The 22851-nt window shown below is 65.4% G+C and overlaps 4 protein-coding genes across 14 annotated transcripts; 1 reads left to right on the top strand and 3 right to left on the bottom strand.

Annotated features, from left to right (window-relative positions):
* Window positions 1–176: 176 nt before the first annotated feature.
* On the bottom strand, window positions 177–7625 carry LOC140262764 (mucosa-associated lymphoid tissue lymphoma translocation protein 1-like). 3 transcript variants are annotated; one of them, XM_072357320.1, is made up of 18 exons: window positions 7522–7625; window positions 6718–6952; window positions 5949–6316; window positions 5684–5850; window positions 5069–5199; window positions 4839–4992; window positions 4508–4686; window positions 4308–4404; window positions 4158–4205; window positions 4053–4088; window positions 3742–3945; window positions 3448–3625; window positions 3255–3329; window positions 2771–2898; window positions 2551–2697; window positions 2197–2354; window positions 1977–2111; window positions 177–1900 (listed from the first exon to the last, which is right to left on the bottom strand). In XM_072357320.1, the coding sequence occupies exons 3-18, from the start codon at window positions 6083–6085 to the stop codon at window positions 1670–1672; spliced, it is 2205 nt and encodes a 734-aa protein (XP_072213421.1). In that variant the 5' UTR covers window positions 6086–6316; window positions 6718–6952; window positions 7522–7625; the 3' UTR covers window positions 177–1669. The 3 variants fall into 3 exon arrangements, with proteins under 3 accessions (XP_072213421.1, XP_072213419.1, XP_072213420.1); XM_072357318.1 differs by having other exon boundaries at window positions 4053–4205; XM_072357319.1 differs by having other exon boundaries at window positions 177–1897; window positions 4053–4205.
* Window positions 6820–7594, bottom strand: MRPL54 (mitochondrial ribosomal protein L54). Its single transcript, XM_072357279.1, has 3 exons — window positions 7522–7594; window positions 7102–7258; window positions 6820–6952 (listed from the first exon to the last, which is right to left on the bottom strand). The coding sequence occupies exons 1-3, from the start codon at window positions 7592–7594 to the stop codon at window positions 6820–6822; spliced, it is 363 nt and encodes a 120-aa protein (XP_072213380.1).
* Window positions 7626–7643: 18 nt separating the features above from the next.
* On the top strand, window positions 7644–12422 carry APBA3 (amyloid beta precursor protein binding family A member 3). Its single transcript, XM_072357325.1, has 10 exons — window positions 7644–8723; window positions 9005–9044; window positions 9123–9268; window positions 9368–9454; window positions 9638–9796; window positions 9992–10171; window positions 10350–10562; window positions 10774–10893; window positions 11234–11374; window positions 11497–12422. Exons 1-10 carry the CDS (start codon window positions 7860–7862, stop codon window positions 11566–11568), a joined length of 2022 nt encoding a protein of 673 aa, XP_072213426.1. The 5' UTR covers window positions 7644–7859; the 3' UTR covers window positions 11569–12422.
* Window positions 12423–12495: 73 nt separating this feature from the next.
* TJP3 (tight junction protein 3) lies at window positions 12496–22600 on the bottom strand. 9 transcript variants are annotated; one of them, XM_072357310.1, is made up of 21 exons: window positions 21807–22600; window positions 21412–21532; window positions 19044–19232; window positions 18842–18966; window positions 18623–18725; window positions 17956–18421; window positions 17580–17683; window positions 17046–17208; window positions 16866–16956; window positions 16613–16677; window positions 16371–16527; window positions 16092–16248; window positions 15647–15755; window positions 15011–15230; window positions 14562–14758; window positions 14372–14467; window positions 14019–14089; window positions 13620–13931; window positions 13297–13521; window positions 13051–13097; window positions 12496–12945 (listed from the first exon to the last, which is right to left on the bottom strand). In XM_072357310.1, the coding sequence occupies exons 1-21, from the start codon at window positions 22007–22009 to the stop codon at window positions 12846–12848; spliced, it is 3321 nt and encodes a 1106-aa protein (XP_072213411.1). In that variant the 5' UTR covers window positions 22010–22600; the 3' UTR covers window positions 12496–12845. The 9 variants fall into 9 exon arrangements, with proteins under 9 accessions (XP_072213411.1, XP_072213414.1, XP_072213417.1 ...); XM_072357313.1 differs by having other exon boundaries at window positions 19044–19100; XM_072357316.1 differs by lacking the exon at window positions 21807–22600 and having other exon boundaries at window positions 16092–16242; window positions 16371–16449; window positions 21412–21738.
* Between the last annotated feature and the right edge of the window lie 251 nt (window positions 22601–22851).

The raw sequence follows: 22851 nt of genomic DNA, 5'->3' as shown, positions 1-22851 counted from the left end.
GGCAGGACCAGAGCAGGGAGGTGCCCCCCCCGGACGCAGCACCGCGGACAGCGGCTCGGGGGCGCCCAGCAGCCGGCCCGGGGCGGCCGCGCAGGACCTGGGGGGGGTCCCGGCACCCCTTTCTTCTTATCACCACCACCGAGATCTCTATTTTTTCTTTCCCTTTTTTACGCACAAACAGAAACGCTCCGGTTTCGTAGGGAACAAGCGGGGCTGTTGTTTGTCCAGCCGCGGTGCGGGCGGTTCCGTGTTGGGTGGGTGGGAGCGGGACGCGCCGCTCGGCCACGGGGGAGTCCGCGCTCCCATCAGCCGCGCTCCGCATCCGCGGGGAAACGCCGCCATCCCCGCACATGGGTGACCGGATCCCGGCCCGCGTCCCGCCCGCTTGTCAGGGGGAATCTGCTCCGCCGTCACTCCGGCCCTAATTGCTCTCCAGCGGAGCCGGTGGCACAAAGCTGCCGTAATTGCCGGGCGGAAGGGGGGGGGGGGGGCTCAGCCCCAATGGGGCCGGCGGGGTCCCGATGGGAGCAGGGATGTGAGGGCGGCGGCGCTGGGGATGGTTGTGCGGGTGGCACCGCTGGGGCAGCGAGGGGAGGATGGCAACACGTGGGGGCTTCGGGGCTCCAAACACGGCGTGTGTTGGGGCAGGTGGGGGCGGTCGGGGCCAGACGTGGGGCGGAGCTGCACCCGCGGCCGCGGTGGCATTGGGGTCTCCCGATGACACCGTCCGGGCTGCGCGCTGACCCCGTGGGGACCCGGCTCCTCGTCCCCATCCCCCGGCTGCTGCTGCTCGTCTGCTTCGTTAGCGATAATTAAACCTTTAACAACCCATTAAACGCATAATCGATGCTCCCCCGGCCCCCCAGCCCAGCTAATGGGCCACGGGCAGAGGCGTGCTCGGCGCAGGAGATAATGAAGCAACGGCCGCGGAAGTAATGGGGTTTGATCCGGGGGACGGGACGCGCTGAATGGGGGCTGCGCTTTTCGCATGACATAATGGCAGAGGTTGGCGCCGACCCCGCCGCGACGCCCGGGCACCCCTCGGCCAACAAAGGGCGGGCGGCGCGGAGGGGGCTGCCCCATAGCCCACCCTAATTGGGTCGAGGGGCCCCCACCGCCGCCCCGTGGTGTTGGCACACAGCAGCGAGCGCCCCGCAGCCCCGGCTCACGTCGTGGGAGCAGCAGGGCATTCTTCCCCCCCAACACACCCCAGACTCCAATTGTTCCCCAAACTCTCGCCCCCGCTGCCATATAGGAACCCTCCGCTCCCCTCCCATCCCCCTCCAGTGGGATTTGCCCCCTAATCTGCTTATTTCTCTCTATTTCTCCTAGGCCTGAATGAGCCCAATCCCACCCCGGTGCGACGCCTCTCTGAGCTGCAGCACCCGGTCCTGCCCCCTGCCTGCCCCACAGCTGCTGAGGGCCATGGGGGGACCATGGGGTCCATATGGGGTGGCACTGCTCTATATATGGGATGATGCTGCTCTGTATACGACGTGGGGTGACACTGCTTTGTGTATGGGGAGGCACTGTTCTGTGTACGAGGTGGCACGGCCCTATATATGGGGTGGCACAGCTCTACATACAATGGGATGGCAGTGCCCTGTACGTAGGGTGACACTGCTCTCTATATGGGATGGCAGAGCCCCATAGACAGATGTGCCTCCCCTTACACCTCATGTGATCCGGGCACCTTGGGGCTGTTCCCCCAGCTGCCGGGGGGTGAAGCGGACAGGGGGCTGCCAGACCCCCCCGAGGCGGGTGCTGTGCCGGGGTCCCGGGGGCTCATGTTGAGTTTGGAGATGAGCGGCCGCCCCACACTCACCACCCGCCGCTCCTCCACAAAGTCGGCCACGCCGCGGTAACGGAACTGCAGGCACACGGTGAAGGTCAGCTCCTGCTGCAGGGCACGGCAGTGTGGGCACAGGGGGGCTTCACGTGACCCCCCAGCACAGCCGGTGTGGCACAGCTCTTACCCGCAACCTCTGCAGCCCACAGAGGCGGCTGTAGAGGCAGCAGGATGGGCAGGTGGCGCTCCAGGTGGGCACCAAGGGGCTGCCCAGCTCCTCAGGGCTCTCCCGGTTGGTGCATTTCAGGTCCACGTCCAGCTCCTGCCAAGGGGGATTTCGGGATGGGGGACAGCACTGCGGGACCCCCCCACACCCACGTGCTGCACCGCCGGAGGTGCCGCCCCACCTCGGGGAGGTCGGTGAGCTTGGCCGCGCACTCGGCGATGTGCCCAGGGGCAGCCAGGATGCGGGTGTAGATGATCATGATGTTGGAGAACTCGGCAGCAAAGCCCAGCTGTACGGTGACACCGCAGTCGAAGCGGAGCTGGCGACTCTCCGGGAGGACTGCAGGGACAGCGAGCAACGCGGTGACACCGCTTCGGTCCCTGCCGGCACTTGGGGTGACACTCAGGGTGACACCTGGGGCGGCTGCAGCACGAAGCCTTGGGGCTGGTGGTGCACTGGAGGTGCCACGTCCACCCACCCCATGTCGCGGGGCCGCCCCCTCCATGTTCCCACCCGCCGGGGGGTGCGCACACACCGTGAGCTTTGGCCCACTGCAGGTTCCTGGCGGAGGTCTCAGCCCGTCCCGAGGAGCAGATGGGGTCGGTCAGCGCCCGCCGCTCCGACAGGTTGCTGCGCAGCTCCAGCGCCTGGCGGCCCCGCGTCAGCTCCAGCGTGCCCATGTCTGCGGGGCCGGGCACAGCGGGGGCTCAGGGGGGAGATTTTGGCCCCTCCAAGCCTCGCTGCACGGCACTCACCCTCTGCCACCTTGTCCAGCAGCACCGTGATCTTCTCATCCTCCAGCAGCCAGCGCTTGAGGAAGGTGACGAAGACTCCGTTGGAGAGCTCCTCCTGGCTCAGCTCGTAGGCTTCGGCGTCCGCACATCTGTGGGGATGGGGAGGGTGGGCTTAAGGCGCTGGGAGCCCCAGCCATACGGCAGGAATCCTACTGGGGTGCGACATCCTCAACCCAAATCGCTGCAATCCAGGTGAGCATCGGTGCTCTGAGCCCCTGGGTGCTGCCTGCAGGTTGGTCCAGCCATGAATGTCCCCAACCCCATAAGAGGACAGCAGCCCTGGGAGCCCAGAGCGCTGCGGTGGAGTCACAGCAAATCCACACATCAGGGAAGAACACGGTGCTAATAGGGCCGAGATGTCCGAACCCAAACCCAGCCCTGCTCTGGGCCAGAGAAACGTGTCCCGCTGGCCCCACAGCAAGGAGGGTGTGCGAGGGGGACCCACGTGGCGTAGCCGAAGACGATGTTGGCCGTCACCTCCAGCGCTCCAACCTGCGGCACGACGTCGTCGTTGAGGTTCCTGCGAGAGAAAAGCTGCTGGGAGCTGCAGGGCCCCGTGGGGTGACGCCCAAAGGAGCCACAGGTGGGACACGAGGGGACCCCTCATTCTGTGCCCCCATGGTGGGACGTGGGGTCACCTCTTGCGGCACATGTCGAGCAGGAAGATGTTGAGGCCGGTGCGGCGTTGCTGCATGCGCTGCAGCACGTGCTGCACACACAGGCAGTGGGCAGAGGTGTAGGAGCCGGGCGCGTCGATGGGCACCATGAAGCTGGTGCCGAAGTTCTCGTAGCCGTGCCCGGCGTAGTACAGCAACCCTGCAGGGAGAGGGGATGGTGGCACCTCCCGCCCCTCCTCGTGTCCCCAAACCCCACTGCCCCAAAGCCCCAAAGCCCACACAGGGGAGCCCCGCAGCCCCCCAGAGCTGCCCCACCATAGACCCCTTTGTCGAGGAGCAGCAGGAATTCATCGACCGCCATCTGCATCTCGTCCCGGCGCAGGTCCAGCAGCGACACCACCTTGAAGTCCAGCTGCTGCAGCAGCGCGCCCAGCGCGTGCACGTCCACCATGGGCGCCCGCAGGTGCTTGTGGTGCACATAGTGCATGTTGCCCACCAGCAGCGCCACTTTGTCTGTGGCTGCAGGGACAAAGGGGGACACAGGGGGGCTCTCACACTGTCCCCAGCACCCTGCGCTGTGTTGCAGCCCCTGCAGGGTCCCCCACCCCTCCTGGATGGGATCTCACCGTACAGCTGGTCGGGGCTGCCGGGCTCCAGGGAGTCTGTGAAGAGAGAAGTGGTGGCCACGGCTCCGAGCACAGCGATGGGACAGTGCCACCACCAGCACCTACCTCCAACCCCATCCTGCCAGGGGGCTCCGGAGGGAAAGAGCCGCGGGCCTGGGGCAGCACAAAGTGGGGTCAGGAGAGGGGGGTTATGGGGCTGCGCAGCACTCAGGGAGCTGTAGGGCAGGGAACACGGGACGCAGAGGTCGCCCTCACCGATCTCCACGTCCACCTCCTGGCTCCACAGCTCATGGAAGAGGTTGAACACACGACAGGAGTACGTGCCCCGCTCAGCTGTCGTCACCAGCTGCACCTGCAGGGGACGGAGAGCTGGGCCCACCGAGCTGCCCCACGCCGCGCTCCGCTGCCCCACGCCGTGCCGTGCCCCACAGCGCCAGACAAGGGCTGTGCAGTACCTGCAGCCGTGGGGCTCGTGCACCTTCCACGGGGCGCCGGTTCCTGAACCACTGGTACTGAGGCGGCGGGTTGCCCAGAGCTCTGCACTCCAGCACCAGCGGGTCACCCTCAGCCAGGCGGCACGGCTGCGGCTGCTGCAGGATCTGCAGCCCCTCCATGCTGGGGCAGTAACTGCTGGCTGTGGATGGGAGGGGGGCAGTTCAGCACCCGGCCACGGCTGGGCTGTAACCAGCCACCCTCGGCTGCACGATGCCCACATCGATGCCCTACGGGAGCGACTCCCGGCCCACGTGTGAGCAGCGCCCCGCAAACATGGACCCCAGAGCCCACCTGATTCGGGGCTGTGGCTCCTCTTCACTTGGATGTGAGCCCACCTGGAGAAGGCGAAGGCGGCCCCGCAGCTCACACGGCAGATGAACCACTGGGGCAGCCCCGGCAGTGCAGCCGTGTCGACCAGCAGCTCCGGGGCTGTGGCTCCGGGCACCTACAGCATGGAGCAGCCGGGCTCAGGACGCTCAGAGCCACCAGTGCAGCTGCCAGGGCCGGGATGTGGGTCTCACCTCCTGCTTTCCACAGAACCACTGGTAGGTGAGACCCGGCGGGCCGGTGGCCCAGCAGGTCAGGGACACCCGTGTCCCCTCTGCCACCACCTGTGACTCCGGCTGCACCGTGATGCGGATCACATTGTGGACTATAGAAGAGCCCGGGATGGTTGAGAGCCCCGTCCCACATCGCCCCATCCTGCCCCATTCCAGCCATCCCATCCCACCTTGTCCAATTCAGTGCCACCCTATGGCATCCCAGCCTGTGTTGCAGCACTCTGTCCCAGCCGGCCCCATCCATCCCATCCTGTGCTGTGCCCACCCCATCCACACCTCATCAACCCTCTTCCCATCCCACTCCAACTCACTTCCCTTCTAACCCACCCTACTGCACCATCTCCCATCCCTTCCCATCTCATCTCCCCTACTGCATCCCTCCCATCCCACCCACCCACCCGCACCCTTCTCATCCCATTCCACCCCATCCACCACGCTGCATTAATCCAACCCAACCCACCCACCCCAGCCCACCTCACCTCCCCCCTGTCACTCCACCAGCAGGACGACCCCCCACCTCCTCGCTTTCCCCCTGCTGCCCCCCTCAGTCCCCAGGTGACACCAGGCCATCCCTACCAGCACTGCTGAGGACCTGGAAGGCCTGTGTGTGCCCCATCCTGAGCAGGCAGCCCCGCAGGTACCAGAGGGTGCACTCGCGCTCGGCCAGGAGCTGCAGGAGGCTCTGAGTGGGGCTGCCGAGGGGCTCCAGCACCTTCAGCGAGCACATCTCCAGCTCCTCCTCGCTGTGAGGGGGAGCAGGGACACAACGGGGCGGATGTGGCCACAACGGGGCTGTTTGTGGGGGGGCACGGGGTCCATCCCGAGGTCCCCCCATCCCTACCTGCACTTGAAGCGTTTCTCTGCCCCAGCCACCTCAGCCAACTTGCGCCAGCCCCGACCAGCCGTGTCCAGGAGCTCACAGAGCTGGGCCAGCACCTCCTCCCCCAGGGAGCCAATGGGCAAGTTCCAGTCCCCCATCCTGCCCCACAGCTGCAGCCTCGGGCTGCAAGGGGACAAAGTGCCAGCAGGAGACGGCAGCACAGGCAGGAGGGGAGGGGATGGAGCCCAAAAGGTGCAGAGCTCTCACCTCCAGGTGCTGTGTGAGCACCCAGCCCAGCACACACTGAGCCCCACACAGAGGAAATGGGGGTTAGGAACAAACGCGGCCCCACGCTGCAGCACTTCTGCTTTCCTCTGCCACTTCCTGCCCTGCAGAGCAACGCGGCCCTACGGAACCAGCACAGCCCCACCCCGGGGCTGCAGCCCCCCCATCCCTGCCCACACAGTGCAGCCGGGCCACCACGGGGCTGTGCCGGGCACAGGGCACACGGGAAGGGGATTCTGACGCCCTCAGCCCTCCTGGGCGATGCTGTGACCTCAGTGGAGTCACCTTCACCCCAAAGCTGCTGCCCCCCCACCCGTCCCACCCAATGTGCTGCCTCAGGTCCTGCTGCCGGCAACGAACACAGCTCCTCTTGTGGCAGAAACCCAAAGAAGGGACAGCAGCAAATCCTGCCCCAACGCTGTGCAGGAGGGGATGAGCACAGTGAGCACAGTGAGCAGCACAGTGAGCACCTGGTGACAGCACAGCTTCTATGAGAGGCATCGACCTGAGCTTTATTGTCAGTCCATATTGAGCAGATGGGGCCGGCAGTGGGAGCAGCCCCGGAGCCGCCCCCCCCCCCCAGGCCCTGCCGGCTCCTTCCAGCCCCTCACAACCTCCTGCTCTTCTTCATCTTGTTGCGCTGCCACGAGTTGTATTTCCGCAGGCGCCTCCAGTACTGCAGGGACTCGGGGTCCATCTCCTCCAGCTTCTTGGGCGGCCCCAGGTGCATCTCAAACAGCCTGTGGGCAAACAGAGCAGGGGGGGCTGTGCTGGGGGGGGCAGGGGGCGGCAAACGGGGTCACACGGAGCCGCTGCAGCCAAAGCGGAGCTTTGAGGGCCGCATCCCCCCCCCATATCGGGGCCCCCCCCCGGGCCCGGCCGCACGCACCACGCGGGATACTCGGAGTCGGGCTTGAGCGGCACCGCGGGGCGGCCCTGCAGGTAGTTCACCCCAACCGCGTAGTTGGCCAACGTGGCCGGGTCTGTGCAAAGCTCCGGGCCCTTCAGCGGCTCCTTCGGGGCGGCCTTGCCCTTCAGCTTCAGTCCTGGGGGGAAATAGGGCGGAGATGGAACGGGGGGCGGGATGGGAACGGGATGGGAAACAGAATGGAAACGGGATGGAAACGGGATGCGGGGCGTGGGGGCGGTATATGGGCACGTTAAACGGGACCGGAACGGGAGGTGTGACGGGGACACGCGCGGGGGTGACGCGGCCCGGGGACGCAGCGGCGGGTCACGTGATCGGGGCCCCGCAGCGGCAGCCGGTACCGGCCGTGGGTTCGTTGCTCCGGGCCCATCCCGGCCTCACCCGCTTTCTTGGCGTATCCTCGTGCCGCGCCGTCCCGCACAGCGCTCAGCGCCCGCAGCAACCGGGCGGCCATTGTGCGGAACGGCACCGGGTGAACGCGGCACTAAATACGGCACCGCGGGACTGCGGCGGAACACGCGTGCGCGGCGGCCGCGCCCGGAAGTGGCTGCTGGGTAGACCCGGAAGTGAACGCGGCAGCGCCCGGAAGTCGTTGCGGGGTCGGCTCGCTCCGTGAGTCCCGTCCTGCCCCGTTCCGCTCCGTTCGGGTCCGTCGGGACGCGCCGGGCGCTGCGGGGGGAGCGGCGGATTCCGGCCCCCCCCCCGCCCCCCGTTTCCCCATGCGGAGCTCCGCGCGTTTCCCGCCGCCCGCGGACACCCGGGAGGAGCGGCTGGAGCAGCCCGTGAGCGGCCGGCGGAGCGGAGCGGAACCGGGAGCGGAACCGGGAGCGGAACCGGGAGCGGAACCGGAAACAGCCGAGAGCCTGAACGGCGGGGATGGACGGGGCGGGAACCCGGGAACGGAGATGGAAGCGGAGGCGGCGGCACCGCGGGGCAGCGCGGGATGCGCACCCGGCACCGGCTGCACCGGCAGCACCGGCAACACGGGACCGCCCCGCCCCCACAGCGGCAGCGCGGAGCCGCCCGAGGAGCCGCCGGAGCTGCGGGAGCTGCTGTCCCGGCTGGAGACGTTCAGCCCCAGTCGGTGCGACGCCCCCGACCCGCTCCCGGTGCACGACGCCGAGTCCCGGCCCGGCTGCCCGCCCTGCCCGCTGCACGTGGCCACAGGCCGCGGCCTGGCGGTGCGTCCCCGCTGCTCGGCCGCCCCCCGGCGCTGTCACGGGCTGCTGTTCGCCGAGGCCGATCGGGACGAGCTGCTGAACCTGCTGCGCTACGAGGGCGGGTTTCCCGACGCTGACACCGGGACCGCCCCGACCCGCTGTGAAGTCCCGACCGGGGCCGGGCTGCAGGTGCTGCAGGTGCCCGAGGGACGCGCTGCCGACGGGCCGGGCAGCTCAGAGGAGAAAAGTCCCGGCAGCTGCATCCACGGGGACGGGCTCGGTGAGGACAAACCCGGTGAGGACAAACCCGGTGAGGACAAACCCAGCCGCGAGGGCCGGCCCAGCTCACCGGAACCGGCCTGGGCGGAACTGACTCCTGCTGTGACCCCGGAGAAGCAGCCGCCGCCACAAAGCGGCGCAACCGTGAGTGCAGGCGGGTGGTGGCCGCGGTGCCGCGGCAGCTGGATGTGCCCCCAGCTCTGCTTCCTCGTGGGCTTTGGGGGCAGAACGAAGTGAGGGGCAGCGTCTCCCTGGGTCTTATTGTGCTGCCGGGGGGGAGCGCCCTCAGTGCGTGTAGTGAATGTGAGGGGAGGGTTGTGTCTGATTCTCAGGGGAAGCCAATAGGCCCAAACAGCCCCAGCACCCTGTGCCCCTGCGCCTCTGATGCTTCCCAGCCAGTGCTTCACTCTCCTGTTGCTTTGCAGAACAAGGAATCTCCCTCCTCCTGCCCGGCCTTCAAAGAAGGTGAGTTCCTCACGCACAGCTCAGCTAACGGGTGGCAGGAGGAAACCGGCCCCTGCTTCAGCCCTCCCAGTCTCTCAGTTCCAGGCCCCTGTGACCCGGAGGATCTGCTGGACGGTGTGATTTTTGGGGCAAAGTACCTGGGCTCCACACAGCTGCTTTCAGAGAGGAACCCGCCCACCAGCGTCCGCATGGCGCAGGCGCAGGAGGCTGTGGACAGGATTAAGGTGCAGGCAGGGGCATGTCCTGAGCTCCCGTGGGTGCTGGGCAGCGCTTTGCAGGGCAGGGACCCAGCAGTGACTTCACTGTGCTGCTTTGCTCCACAGGCACCAGAGGGAGAGTCCCAGCCCATGACAGAAGTGGATCTGTTTGTCTCCACACAGAGGATCAAGGTGCTGACGGCTGACACGCAGGTGAGCAGGGATGTGCCCGCGTGGCCCTGGGGCTGCTGAGACCTTCCTGGCTGCTGGGGGATCTTCTCTGCCTGCCTCGCTGGGGGGTTGTGCCCAGGGATCTGCCAGGGGCAGCAGCTGGGAGGAGCTGTGACTCTCAGACAGAGGGGAGGGCTGAAGGTCTGTGCTGTGTTCCCTTGCCAGGAGGCCATGATGGATCACTCCCTGCAGACCATCTCCTACATCGCCGACATCGGCTCCCTCGTGGTGCTCATGGCCCGCCGCAAGCTGCCTCACAGGGCGGAGGCGGCAGAGGAGAAGCGGCTCTACAAGATGATCTGCCACGTCTTCCACTCGGCTGATGTGAGTGGCAGCGAGTCCTGAGGGAGGGTGGGTGGGGTGCTGGTGGGCTCCTGGAGCCAGCAGGATGGGGATGGTTACTGCGAAGGGGCAGAGTGCCCTGCAGCCCCCAGGCCCTGTCTGTGCTGGTCAGCTGCTGGGCCCACTTTGGCTATCAGGCCGTGGCCCTGAGCACAAATATCCCCCATCTGACCCCAGGCCCAGATCATCGCTCAGGCCATCGGGCAGGCATTTGGTGTGGCCTACCAGCGCTTCCTGGAGGCCAACAGCATCGACCCGAGCGAGCTGAGCCCTCGCCAGTACAGCCGTGCCCTTGAAGACCAGGAGCAGCACAATGCAGAGCTGACCCACTTCTCCCGGCAGGAGAACTGCAAGGATGTAAGAGCTGCTTTGGAGGGGTGGGACAGCGTGGTGTCTGTGTGTCGCAGCAAGGCTCCCTGAGCAGCCAAGATGCTCCCTACCAACCTGGGCCCCATCCCAGCTCACCCTGAGCCCCGTACCCACAAGCAGGGGGTGTGGCACGTGCCCCAGCTCCCTGTCTTGGTCCCCCCCCCAGGTCTGCATCCGGAAGCAGAAGGGGGAGATTCTGGGCATCGCCATCGTGGAGTCGGGCTGGGGCTCCATCCTGCCCACCGTTGTCATCGCCAACCTGATGCACGGGGGCCCCGCAGAGAGGTCGGGTGAGCTGAGCATCGGGGACCGCCTCATGTCCATCAACGGGACGAGCCTGGTGGGGCTGCCCCTCACCACCTGCCAGAGCATCATCCGGGTGAGCTGGGGGGGCTCCCACTGCTCTGGTGGAGATGGGAAAGAGCCTGATGGTGTCTGGGGTGTCAGTAACAGCGAGGACAGAGGGGCAGGAGGGCCTGTAGCTGTTCTGTGCTAAGCCTCAGCCTTCCCTTGAGCAACACAGCTCTGTCCTCTCTCTTAACCCCTCCAAGCGACTCTGAAGTCTGATGCAGCCCCCCTTCGCTTTGCAGGAGCTAAAGCACCGGACAGAGGTGACGCTGAACATAGTGCACTGCTCCCCTGTCACCACCGCTGTCATCCGGCGCCCCGACTCCAAGTACCAGCTGGGCTTCTGTGTGGAGAACGGCGTGGTGAGTGCTGGGGGTGGGAGCAGAGCCAGGCCGGGGCTGTGCCTGGCAAAGGGACTTGCTGGCTGTGCCTTCAGCACTGATAGCTTGTGAGCTTTCACGGGGCTCTGTGCCATGGTGGAAGGTTCCTCGTTGCTCTCCCACAGTGCTGTTGTTTGGGTTTGTCTCCTTGGTGCTCAACTGTTTGCTCTGGGGGTGGTGGTTTTGTTTTGGCTCCCTTGGCGTGTCCTTGGTGATGTTTGTTGCAGTCCTTGCTGGAGGAGCAGGGTTCAGGGCAGTGCTTGTTCACGGCTGTGGGCTGTGAGTGCAGCTCGGATCTCACCAGTATCTCCCTGCTCCCCAGATCTGCAGCCTGATGCGTGGGGGCATCGCTGAGAAGGGCGGCATCCGAGTGGGGCACCGCATCATTGAGATCAACGGGCAGAGCGTGGTGGCCACGTCGCACGAGAAGATCATCCAGATGCTCACGCAGGCGGTCAGCGAGGTGAGCAGAGCAGGCTGGGACCTGCACACACACTCCTGTGGCTGCAGGTTGGGCCTGGGGCCTCACATCAGCCTCCAGCCTGCGGCTGCCATCTCCCAGCTGATCTGAGCTCCTCTGTCCAGGTCCACATCAAGACCATGCCAGCCTCCACGTACCGCCTGCTGACGGGGCAGGAGCAGCCCGTCTTCCTCTGAGTGCTGCCTGTGCCCGGCTGTCACTGCACACCCCCAGGGGCCACGGCTCTGCCTGCTGCCTCAGCGCCGCCACCAGAGGGCCTAATCCTGCACCCTCTCAGTTGGACTCAGGACGCAATGGGAGGCTGTGGGCTGATGCTCAGCATTAGGACCCACGGTGCTCGTGACCCTTCTCCATCTCCGTTCACCCCTCTCTGCCTCAGTGCCTGTGCAGTGCCGTCCCTCTGCTCCACAGGGTCCGTTGCCCTGTCCTGGTGCTGGCAGGGGAGGGGGGACCCTGCACGAAAGGCCACCCCCCTTCCATCACCACAGATAGTGCTTTTACACTCACCAAAGGTGCCTTTTCCCAGCTCCAGGAGCTCGTCCCAGGCAGCCCTGAGCAGCTCTGCCTCTGCACACCGAGGTGTGGGTTCACGCTGGCACCCCAAGGGAGAGCCAGCAGCCCCCAGACTCAGCCTTAAGGGCAGCAGCACCCTCAGCACCTGCTCCTCCTCCCCGGCTTTGCCCGGGGTCTGCTGGGCTGCAACCGCCGCCCTGTCAGCCCTGCTGCACCGAGCTGGGAAACTACCTCTGCTTGCTCAGCACTGCCTTGAACTGTTCTGCACGCACAGCGGGGTATCGGCCCTCAGGGCTGTTCCTTAATGCAACCAAAGGGAACACAGCATTGCCACGTCCCACAGAGCCTGGGGATGTGAACCCCACAGACCAGCCTGCAGCTGGGGGCTCCGTGGGGATGTGTTGTTCACGAGGGCGCAGCCGGGACCCTTTGCCCGAGGTGTCTGTCACAGCTTTGCCTGCGTGCTTGGGTGGGGTAAAAAATAAAGGTCTGGGGGATGCTGGAGCCGCATCTCGTCCTGGCTGGGCTGCAGCTGAGGAAGTTCCACTCGAGGGACTCAGCCCTGAGCCCACTGCAGTGCCGGACATCAGCTCAAGGCTGCTGCCCTCAGGAGGGTCCTGCGCTGACACAAGGAGTGTGGATCCCAGCAAGGCTGCCCCGCTGCATCTGCCCTGCATGCTGTCATGCAGCACACACAGCGGCAGCCCGTCCTACTCAAAAACATCCCCTTTATTTCATCCTCAGAGGCAGGAGGTGACGCAGGGGAAGGAGGCACTTGGTGGTGCAGGCACAGCCCGCACAGCTGTGGGGTGTTGCGTGGCGCTGCCAGGGCTGTCACCCGGCCCCGGTGGCACAGGGCTGTGGCAGGACTGGCCCGAGTTGCCCCGTGGGGCAGAGACACACAGTGATGCTCGTGGGTCACGCGCAGACGTTGATCTCACTACACATCTGTAGCCGGGCCCCACTCGTAGCCTTCATCCTCATCTGAGTCATCCCTGGCTCGTGTGAATCTCTTCCTCACGGCCTCGTGCTCGTAATCCCTGCGGGACGAGATGCTGCACTGACACCGCTGGGACTGACCGGTGCAGGCGGTCACTGCCACGCAGGGTCGGGCTGCGCAGAGCTGACCCCAGCACGCGGGGTACCTGAGGTGCTCCTGTGCCCACTGCCCCTGCGGCTGCTGCTCTGTCACCTGTGAATAAAACAGACAGGTTTGAGAGGGGGCAGGCAGGAATTGAGCTCCAGCTGGGACTGGGCTGCGATCCCCTGGGGCAACGGGTGGGCAAGGCACCAACACTGGACCTGCGGGCATTAGAGGTGACAGCCCTTCTTACACAGCCACGGGGGATAGGAATTCAGCCCCGTGCCCCCGTTCTGCTGTGGGGTCCCACCTGCTGGCTCACACTGTGGCTGGGGAACGTCTGCGCCGGCTCAGAGGAGCGGGAAAGTGCAGGATGGTTGTAGGCGTCCTCTGCCTCGCCATCAGTGTAGGCACCCCCCTCCCCATCCGTGTCGTCGTAGTCGCTGTTGGCGTGACTGTCGCAGGTCAGGTAACCCGAGGCTGCCCTGCTCGGTGGGTTCAGCAGGTCCAGGCTGTCCTCCAGCGCCGCGTCCACCTGTGGGAGGGGACAATGAGCACCTCGGGGTCTGGGCACTAGGAGGGCAGACGCAGCCCTGTGCGGCCCCTGCAGGGCTCAGCCTTTCCGCCCCATACGTGCTCCACCGCCGTCCAGATGGGCTGGCTCTGCTGAGTCCTGACGATGCCCTTGATCTCCTCGTACCAGGCGTTGCTGCCACTGCTGAGGCTGACGGTAGCGGTGAAGAGGTGGCTGCAGTACTTCTTCATCTTGCTGGCCTGTGCGTAGAGGCGCCGGGAGCTCTTCCTGGAGTCGGGTGCCAGCCACTGGCGCATGGCCTTGATGCCCTGCCGGCTCTCGGGCTCACAGAACACCACCACGGGGTAATACTGCACGTAGTTGAGGCGCTCCACCGCCGAGGGCGTGATGTCCAGCAGCGCGTGCTTGTCCTGGGGCAGGGCACCAGCACTCAGCGTTGCTGCAGACAGGTCCCCCACCCGGCTCCCAGCACACAGGAAGGTTTTGCAACCTCTCACCTTTTCGGCAATCTGCCGCACCGAATCCAGCTTGATGACCTTGGATGACGCCCCATCTCGTGGGACACTCGCTGCAGGACACAGAGACAGGGTTGGAGAGGGGCTGGGGCGGTTGTGCCACCTGCGTGGGTCTGGCCATGCCGGGCCCCAGAGCCGTGTGCCCCTATGGGGGCTGTCTGGGACCTGGCTTGCCTCATGGTGGAGGGGGGAGGGGGTTCCTGAGTCCAAGAGGGTGCTGGGGTGTCACAGAGGGGTCACAAGGAAGGATCAGGACAGAGTATGAAGCTCCCACGGCCATCTACACCGATGTCCAGCTGCTAAGCGTAATTCACCCCACTGTGGAGGGCACTTACGTGCAATTTCAAAGAGCTCGGGCTGTTCTGTGCTCAGTTTCTGCATGGCAATGTCTGTGATGGGGCCCAGGATCACCACCGGCCTCTTGAAACTGGCTGGGGGAGAAGAAAGAGCAGCTCAGAGAGGCTGGGCGCAGGGACAGCCCCAGGGCTGAGGACCCGGGGTGGGTCCAGGCAGCCCGATACCCACCTTCCTTCAGAACCACCCTCTCATACGGGGGGTAGTGGCCCTGCCTTGTGAGGGCAGACAGATCCTCGCGGCTTTTCCGCAGCGTCTTCTTGGCTCCCCGCAGGCCCCGCAGCTTCCAGAACTCAGCCCTTGCCCCCGAGGGGTTGGTGCCAGGAGCAGCTTTCAGCACAGACTCCAGGCTGGCAAACTGCTCAGCCCTGGGAAGGAAAAGGGCTCAGGAGCCTGGCAAGGGTCAGGGTCCCCACTTGGTGACAGGGCTGATTCAGGCTGGGAAGCCCCTCCGGGACCTCCATCAACCACAGCATCATCAACCCCAGTCCAGACACCAGGAAGGTGTTACATCAGCTCACATTTCCCACCACCACCCATCAGCCCTTGCCCAGCTCTTACTGGGCCCACCACCCACATCCCTGTATCACTAGGGAGCCATCCCCTGCCTCTTTCCCTACCTGCTCTGGTTGGGGATGATGCCCTTCTCCTGCTCCTGCAGGTCCCTGCCCATGCGCACAGCCAGCCAGCTCCCCAGCTTGCCTCGGTACATGGTGTCCAGCACGTGGAAGATGTCCCCACGGACAAAGCTGAGCCCTGACGGCGTGTCCTTCTCGTAGTCAAAATGCGTCCGGATGTAGAAGGAATCGCCCACGTTGGATGAGATCATCTTTCTGTAAACTGGGGTGAGAGTGACCATCAGGAAGAGTGGGCAGAGGAGGAATTAGGGGTGGAGGAAGGTGCTGTGCCGGCCAGGATTTTCCACAGCAGCCCTCAGTGCCAAGGGGGGCCCTGGGACACCGTATTTATGTGTGCTGCTCATGGGCACACTGGGGACAGCAGGACTCGGCCCTGCAGCACACAGTGGCCATTTCAAGCTGATCCACAGAGCCAGAAACCTCCCTGCTTCTGGATGCCACAAATGGCACTGCAGGATCACCCAGTGCGCTGCCATCACCTCTCAGGGGAAGGGGAGGATGGTGTGGGGAAGGATTGCATTGTGGGGCAGAAGAGAGTTGTGAGCTGCTGAGCAGTCCAACGCTCACTCAGAAGAGACAGAGAGACATGAGCCCAGGAAGTCACCAGCCATCACTCACTGTCCTGCTTGCTCTGGATCCGCAGTGTGACGTCCTCCCCCGGTGGGAGCTTCATGAGGAACTGCACTGCCTCCTCACGGGTCAGGTTCTGGAAACTGGTGCCATTCACCTGCGTGGGAAAGCACTCAGATGTGTCCCACCAGTGGGATGGAAGGCAGGGGTTCCAGCATGGTCTCAGGGCCCCGGGGGGCTCTGGGAGTAGGAGGGCTAACTGGGCCCTGCTACCCAAGAGCCTGCCACAACCCCTGCATGACCCTGGGGTGGCTCCTCTGGCACCTGGACCCTGTTGGGTGTTAGCAAAGTGCTGGGAATCATCCCCTACCAGCACTGCCTCAAAACGATGCTCAGTGGGAGAAATCCAAACAGTATGAGGGGTATTGGGCATGGAAGGGACAGGGACAAGCCAGGCACTAAATCATTCAGTGCCACTCCTACTGCCAGGTACCTGCAGGATCTGGTCCCCTTCCTCGATGCCCTGGCTGTCGGCCGGGCTCCCCTCCTGCACACTCGACACGAAGATGCCCACGTCGTTCCCACCAGCCAGCCGCAGCCCCACGCTCCTGGCCTTCACAAACTGCACCACTCTGGAGTCAGGACTGTACCTGCCCAGGGGAGGCTTGGCGGTCAGCTTGGTGGTGACACACTGATGGTCACCAATGCCGAGCCCCCAGCCCTGGAGCTGCCCGGGGCTCAGCCCTTCCCACCACCTCTTGCAGCGACGCACCCATCGTTGGGGGCAGCTCGGGCAGTGGTTCTGTTGCGGGGGCTGTGCCGGCCGTCCTGTTCCACGGCTTCCAGCATGTCTGCAGGGAAGGAGAGCTGGTCCAGGAGGTGCCGGTGGCTGTGTGCCTCTTCCCCAGACCACCGAGACATGGGGAGAGCTGATGGGATGGGAGTGGGGATACGGAGAAGCCTGGAGCTTGCTCAGAGCCCTCAGCTCCCCCAGCTCAATCTGAGCTCACCCACCATGGCTCAGAGCACCATCCATGTTTGTGTCAGTTGCAGCATTCCTGCTTGATCGTCTTCTTTCTCTGGAACAGAGTCAGGGCAGGATTTAAGCATGGAGGTGGGGACTTGATCAGCATGGCAAAGATAAGGACCAAAATGCAGTGCCACCTCCAGTGAGCTGACTCCAGCACATAAGCCCAGACGGGCAGAGAGCATGGGGGAAAAAGAGGGGCTCACGAGGACACAGGGATGGGGACACTGCAGGGCTTACCCTGGTGAATTCACCCTGGCAGCAGCTGGAAGTCGTGGGGAGGCCTTAGGGGACGGTGGGTTGGACAGATCAGAGTCGATGTCGGAGATATCTGCAGCGACAGAAGGGGGGAGGCATCAGTGCCCGTGCAGTCCCCATGCTGTGCAGTGGGACCCCAGTACTGCCACTCTGCCCCCTCACCGTCCATCCGGGAGCTGTCACTCTGGTAGTCTTCCATGTTGGGGATATTGATCAGGAACTGCCGGTGGTCCCGGAGGACGTGCAGGGTCAGGATCCCCTCTGTCCGCTCAATGAGCCGCTGGGTGTCAGCCAGGGACATGTCCTCGCTGGCCACCCCGTTGATCTGGAGGGGCAGAGCGGGAAGGCCTCAGGGTGCTCGCTCCTGGGAAAGGCACCCCAGGAAAACCCTGATCACACAGAGATGCTCCCAGCACAGCGTTCCCAGCTCCCTTCCCAGGGCATGCAAACAAAGGGCCTCTGTTCTTCAGTTTTACCCTCCCCAGGCACCTCAAGCATCATTTCATCTGTCACACCCCGAACCCCTGAGCTGTTTGTTGGCAGTTCCCCCAGCAGGGACACGCACACACAGCATGGGGCTGGTGCCATGGGGACACCCTCAGCTTGTCCCCTGCAGTGACACCAGCCAGCGACAACCCACCCAAAAGGGAGATACTGAATCTTGCAAGGTGCCGTGCAACCCTTGTTACTCCATACCTTCAGGATGAGGTCTCCCTCCTGCAAGGAGCTGCGCCTCGCCGCCAGCCCGCTCTCCACTATGTGCTTGATGAAGAGCTGGCTGCCCAGCTTCAGGCCGTACTCTGCATCAGAGAGCCCATGGCAGCTGGGGCCGGGCAGAAGCAGGATCCCCTCCAAGTTCCCACTTGCCGCCACCCCACAAGCACACTCCAGCTCCCATCAGGCCGTCAGCAAGCCCCAGAGCTGAGCTGTGACACCCTGGGCTGAGGCCAGCAGGCTCAGTGCCTGCAGCACAGCACCCATTGCCCCAGTGCTGCCTGCTAAAGCCTCACTCCAGAACACGCAGCCACCAACCGGACAAGACCCAGGGACGGAGGGTGCAGGCAGGCCCTACCTTCATCCTCCTTCCTCTTCACCAGCACTGATGTGATGGGTTTCGTCGGCACATCCCGGCGCGGCAGCCTCTTGAACCCGGACACCAGCTCCAGCCCGTTGGTGTCCCCTTCGTGGCCAAGGCTGTTGGTGGAGCGGTGCCGGCTGTAACCCCTGTGCTCTGAGCCGCTGTCGGGGCTCTGCCTCCAGTGGCTGCTGTCCTGGCTTCGCCTTCGGCTGCGGGACGACTTGTAGTGGCGGCGGTCATCCCGGTGGTGACCTGAGCTCCTCTCACTGGACGAGTCCCCATCGTAGCCCTGGTTGTGGTCCAGGTCATCTCGGGAGCGGTGCTGGCTGGCGCTGCGCAGGGCCGGATCCACACCACGAGGGTCATAGTCCTCATCCGAGTCGTAGCGCCGGGTTGCAGCAGGGGATGCAGGGCTGCTCTTGCTCATGGGGAGGTGGATTTTCTTTTGTCTTTTCAGTGTCTGCAGGTGGAAAGAAAGAAGGAAGGGATGCGGATGAGGTGATTTCCCTGCCCAGAAATGAACCAGAAATGTAGCAGAGCACAGTGGCAAAACAGGAGCAAGGCGCTGCCCAAAGCCACCATGCACCCTGCAACCAGGCCCAGTGACACAGGGACAGGATGGGGACAAGCACGGAGCCGTCCCACTGCAGGGCACACTCACAATGTTGGCGATCTTGCCGCAGGTCTTGAGTGTCTGGATGGCAAAGGAGGATGAGACATTCTCCATGGAAAGGCCGTTCACCATCACGATTTGATCCTTCCTCCTGTGAGGGAAGTTCAGCCGTGGCTCTGCCTCAGGTTGCAGCAGCAATTTGCTGCCCTTCCCGTCCCCGCTGGCAGCAATGACCCCCACGGTGTCCCCACATCCCCGTGCACTCACTGAAGCTGGCCAAACGCCGGTCCTCTGGACACCACATCCGAGACGATGACAGCCGTGTCCCCAGTCACCTTGTTGGGACGGTCCCGGCCACCCGAAACGGCAAAGCCAAAGCCCCGATGAGGGTCCTGGCAGGGAGGGGCAGCGAGGGGCTCACAGCCTGTCCCCAGCAGCGCCATCCCACAGCCACCTCAGCCAAGCTCACCTTGCTCAGCGTCACCGTGTGCTGCTCCCAGATCAGCATCTCCTCCATGGCAGCCACCTGCCAACGCAAGTGAGGGAGGGCGAGCGTTGAGGCTGAGCGGCACCTCGGCTCCAGCCCAGGGGCTGGGGGTGCGGATCGGCTCCGGCTCTTTTTCACAGCCACCAGCCCCTTCCTCTGCCCTGCTCTGGGCTGCAAGGCAGAGTTGAAACAAGAGCTTCCAGCATCAGCCGGGCTGCAGGCACTGGGGTTTCGAGGGCACTGCGGACGGGGCACCCCACCAGCTGCCACTGCCGTGTCCCCACTGCCCTCCCTGCCCCAGCAGCCAGCAGACCCCCAGGGCTGCCTCTGACGGTGCTCCCGTGCCCTCCCAGGCTGAAGCACTGCTCTGCACAGGGTGTGGGGTTGGGATCCCCTCCAGCAGCTCCCAGAACCCCAGAGAGATGCAGAATCTGTGCCCCGGGCGGGGAAAACCCCACAGACAAAGCTGGAGAGACCGCGGAAGCTGCCATGGGGCGGTGGCTCCAGCAGCTGTTTTACAGCCTCTATCTCAAGGGTCATCTGGGCACAGAAATACAAACCGGGAGGGCCGGGCAGCGCCGGGATGGATCAACCACAGCCAAGGAAATGGAGGTGAGACCGTAATGCTGCAGCGGGGAAGGGACAGCCGGCAGCTCTGCACGGTGCCACCGCTGCCCGGCTCCCACCTGCTCCCACAGCCGCCAACCGTACAGGATAAGCTGCTCTGCCCCCCGGCCCTGAGCCCACCTCGGTCACCTCCCTGCGGCCTCCCCACGATCTCCCGGTCCCACCCGGGCGAGCAGCGCACCTGGAAGCGCACGGCCATGCTGCGGCACGGGGCCTCGGCGGGTGGCTGCTGCACCTGCGGCTCAGCTCTGCACCTGCAGCACAGCTCGGCACCTGCAGCGCAGCTCGGCACCTGCAGCACAGCTCGGCACAGCTCGGCACGCACGGAATGCCACGTCTTGGCACAGCCCGCCTCCCGCCGCACCCCGCCAGCCTCGGGGTGTGCCCACATGGGGCTGGGCGGGCAGGCATGGAGGGTGCCAGGGGATCTGTGCTCTTGTTGGCACGGCACCGCATGGCGCCGCATGGCACAGCACAGCACGGCACAGCACGGCATGGCAGGACTCCAGCACTGCACGGCACAAGGTCAATGGGTCTGCCATAGCAAGTCGGTCAAGGCTCTGAATGGCCACTGCCTCTCCCATAACAGAGTTCTCAGGGCTTCCATTCACCACTGGTTCTGCCACAGCAGATCAACAAAGACTCCCAGTGGTCAGTGGCCCTGCCTGTCCCTGGGGCCACAGTGAGTGAGGACAATCCCACAGAGGGCAGAGCTCAGGGCAAGCGTGCAGCTCCAGACACACCAAAGGAGCCCCAAAATGAGGCAGAGTGGTGTAATCATTCACCTGAGCTTGGGAATGACCCAGGCTGAGATCACAGGGCAGAGTCCAGGAGGCTGGCCCGCAGCACCCAACGTCACCGGCCACCGAAACCAGCCCCAGCACCCGCCCACAGGGAGCCACAGCTTCAGTGGACCCCAGACTGTGCCCCCTACCTATCACTAGGACACGGTGAACTGACCTCACATTAGCATCCTGCAGCTCTCTGCCCTTGTGGGACTGAAGGAACAACGGGACAACAGGCAGCTCCCTCTCTCCGGGAATTGCCTGTGGGGACACCAAGCCCCCATTCTGCCCTCAGCCTCCCTGGGGGCCCTGCCCCGAGCTAAGGGCCGAGGCTGGCAGCCAGAGGAGCCGGCTCAGCCGGTTCCTGACTGAAACCAGCCCGCACCCGAAGTGGCCCCACCAGGAGAGGCAGTATCTGGGCTGAGCAGACCATGGCCCAGCCCAGTGCACCAGGAGACCCACGTGCCCCGCTCACATTAGGAGGGCCCCCACAGTCTACCCAGTTCTGCCAAGCCACCCATCTCCTGTCAAGCATCAGCCACGCATGAAGGCATCACTGAGGTCCCAGCCCTGACAGCAGCCCCCCAACACCTGACCGGGCCCCAGCTGCATCCCGGAGCTGATCCTGACTCCGTCCTGGTGCTGGGAGCTGCCCCAGCCGGGTGTACAAAGGTGGGATGGAAGCATGGCCTCCAGGCTGGGGTGTGGAGCCACAGTGGCAGGGTTCCAGCCCTGCATCCTCAAGCCTACACAGTTTGCAGCCACGGCACCCCGAGGAGGGCTCTGCCCCACAACCTGCTCAGGTCTCCCTGCCAGCGTGCAGGTTGCCCTGTGCTCTCCCCCTGTGCTTGGGGCAGAACTCCAGGAGGGTCCTCAGACCCCCACCCTCCCGGGGCCGGCGGGAGCCCAGAGCTGTGTCCCCGTCCCCCAGCACTCACCGCGTTGTGGCTCGTCCCCCGCGGCTGAATCTGACCAGGAAGGAGCTGAGCGCCAGGGCTGGTGGCAGCGGTGACACTCCTGGGTGCTGCCTTGCGTAACCCTTTGTGGGCCAGGTGCTGCCTGCGGGAGGGACACAACAGGAGCTGGGGGTCCCTGTCTCTGCTGTTCCCCCAGGATAGTGGCTCAGCCACATCTGCTCCCATTCTCAGGTACAGACACCTGGGCACTTTGGGGTGGCAGTGCCTGAGGACGGGGCGCTATTTCCCCCTTCCCAGCCTCTGGATTCCGTGCCGCTTGTGCTGCCGGCTGCACCCACGCCGGGGCCGCCCGACCCCCTGCCGCCCAGCGGTGGCTCCACCCGCTTTTCTTCCCGTCCCTCCCGCCGGGCCCCCACCTCACTACGGGCCGGAGGTCCTTCCTCCTCCCGCCGGGTGGGATTCCGGCCACGGAGATCAGCTCCACGCCGCTCGCAGCTCCAGCAGCACTTCGGTTCCCGCGGGGCTGCGGCGGGACGAGGCTCCGTGCCGGGGCGTCGCGGGGGGACCAGCTCCTGCGGAACGTCCCCGCCACCAGCGGCCACCCCGGGCTCGGGCTCATGGCGGCGGTCCGGTCCCGCTGCCGCCGCTCGTCTCGCAGGAGGACGGGGCAGCTCCGACGGTCCCGTCCCGGTCCCCTCCCTCTCAGGAACGCGGCCCAGGCCCCCCGGGGGCACGGCGGGGCGGCCGAGCAGCATCATTAGGGCTGGCGTGGAACGCGGCCCATTGCCAGGCGGGGTTCACAGCCCGGGGCAGCCACGGCCGGAGCCGGGAACACAACCGGACACATCCGGGGACACCGCCGGACACACAACCGGGAACATCCGGACACAACCGGGAACACAGCCGCCCCCGGGCCACGCCGCGCTCGGAGCTGCCCGCCGCAGTGTCTCCCAGGCCCGGCCGCCGCCAGGTGGTGCCGGAGGACGCGGGGCTCGGCCCGGGGCTGCAGGACACGGCGGGGCCGAGGGGGCTTCGGGACGGAGCGGATCCACGACACGGAGCGAGTTCCGACGCACCGGGCCCGGCAACGGGGGCCCCGACGGCGGGGAGCAGCGGACCCCGCTGCCATGGCAACGGCCCGGCCCCGCCCCCGTTGCCTTAGCGACGCGCATGTCCCGCCCTCTGAGCCCCGGCACGGCTGGCGCCGCTCTATCTCCGCCGCTCTATGGTGCGCTGGGCCCCATTCCCGTCCCCGCGCCTCCCGTCCCATCCCGGCCCAGGTTCCGGTCCCGATTCGGTCCCGGTCCCAAGGACTATCGCGACACTCAGACTCCGCGTCGCGATTAGTTCTGGCGGAAGGGGGCGGCCCCACTTCCGGCTGTAGCCGCGGCCCACTTCCGCCCTGAGCCGCCGGGGCGTGTCTGGCCGCGGCGCCTCCCGCGCTCTATGGTCCCCATCGTT

The sequence above is a fragment of the Excalfactoria chinensis genome, chromosome 26 (genome assembly GCF_039878825.1).
Source record: "Excalfactoria chinensis isolate bCotChi1 chromosome 26, bCotChi1.hap2, whole genome shotgun sequence".
NCBI lineage: Eukaryota > Metazoa > Chordata > Aves > Galliformes > Phasianidae > Excalfactoria > Excalfactoria chinensis.
Note: the sequence above shows the minus strand (reverse complement) of the source record. Positions and strands in the feature narration are given on the sequence as shown.

Bases quoted from the DNA above. Each gene is read 5' to 3' on its own strand.
- LOC140262764 (XM_072357318.1), bottom strand. From the start codon at position 6,085: ATGGGGGACTGGAACTTGCCCATTGGCTCCCTGGGGGAGGAGGTGCTG. The intron at 5,200-5,683 runs GTAGGGATGGCC...GCTCTTCTATAG, and splicing joins CCAGGTCCTCAGCAGTGCTG to TCCACAATGTGATCCGCATC. The intron at 1,901-1,976 runs GTAAGAGCTGTG...CGTGCCCTGCAG, and splicing joins GTGGGCTGCAGAGGTTGCGG to CAGGAGCTGACCTTCACCGT.
- MRPL54 (XM_072357279.1), bottom strand. From the start codon at position 7,594: ATGGCCGCCCGGTTGCTGCGGGCGCTGAGCGCTGTGCGGGACGGCGCG. The intron at 7,259-7,521 runs GTGAGGCCGGGA...ATTTCCCCCCAG, and splicing joins AGGATACGCCAAGAAAGCGG to GACTGAAGCTGAAGGGCAAG. The intron at 6,953-7,101 runs GTGCGTGCGGCC...GTTTGCCCACAG, and splicing joins GACTCCGAGTATCCCGCGTG to GCTGTTTGAGATGCACCTGG.
- APBA3 (XM_072357325.1), top strand. From the start codon at position 7,860: ATGCGGAGCTCCGCGCGTTTCCCGCCGCCCGCGGACACCCGGGAGGAG. The intron at 9,045-9,122 runs GTGAGTTCCTCA...CCAGTCTCTCAG, and splicing joins CTGCCCGGCCTTCAAAGAAG to TTCCAGGCCCCTGTGACCCG. The intron at 10,172-10,349 runs GTAAGAGCTGCT...TCCCCCCCCCAG, and splicing joins GGCAGGAGAACTGCAAGGAT to GTCTGCATCCGGAAGCAGAA.
- TJP3 (XM_072357308.1), bottom strand. From the start codon at position 19,601: ATGACCCTTGAGATAGAGGCTGTAAAACAGCTGCTGGAGCCACCGCCC. The intron at 15,756-16,091 runs GTACCTGGCAGT...TTTCCCACGCAG, and splicing joins AAGGGGACCAGATCCTGCAG to GTGAATGGCACCAGTTTCCA. The intron at 12,946-13,050 runs GTACCCCGCGTG...CTCGTCCCGCAG, and splicing joins TGGGCACAGGAGCACCTCAG to GGATTACGAGCACGAGGCCG.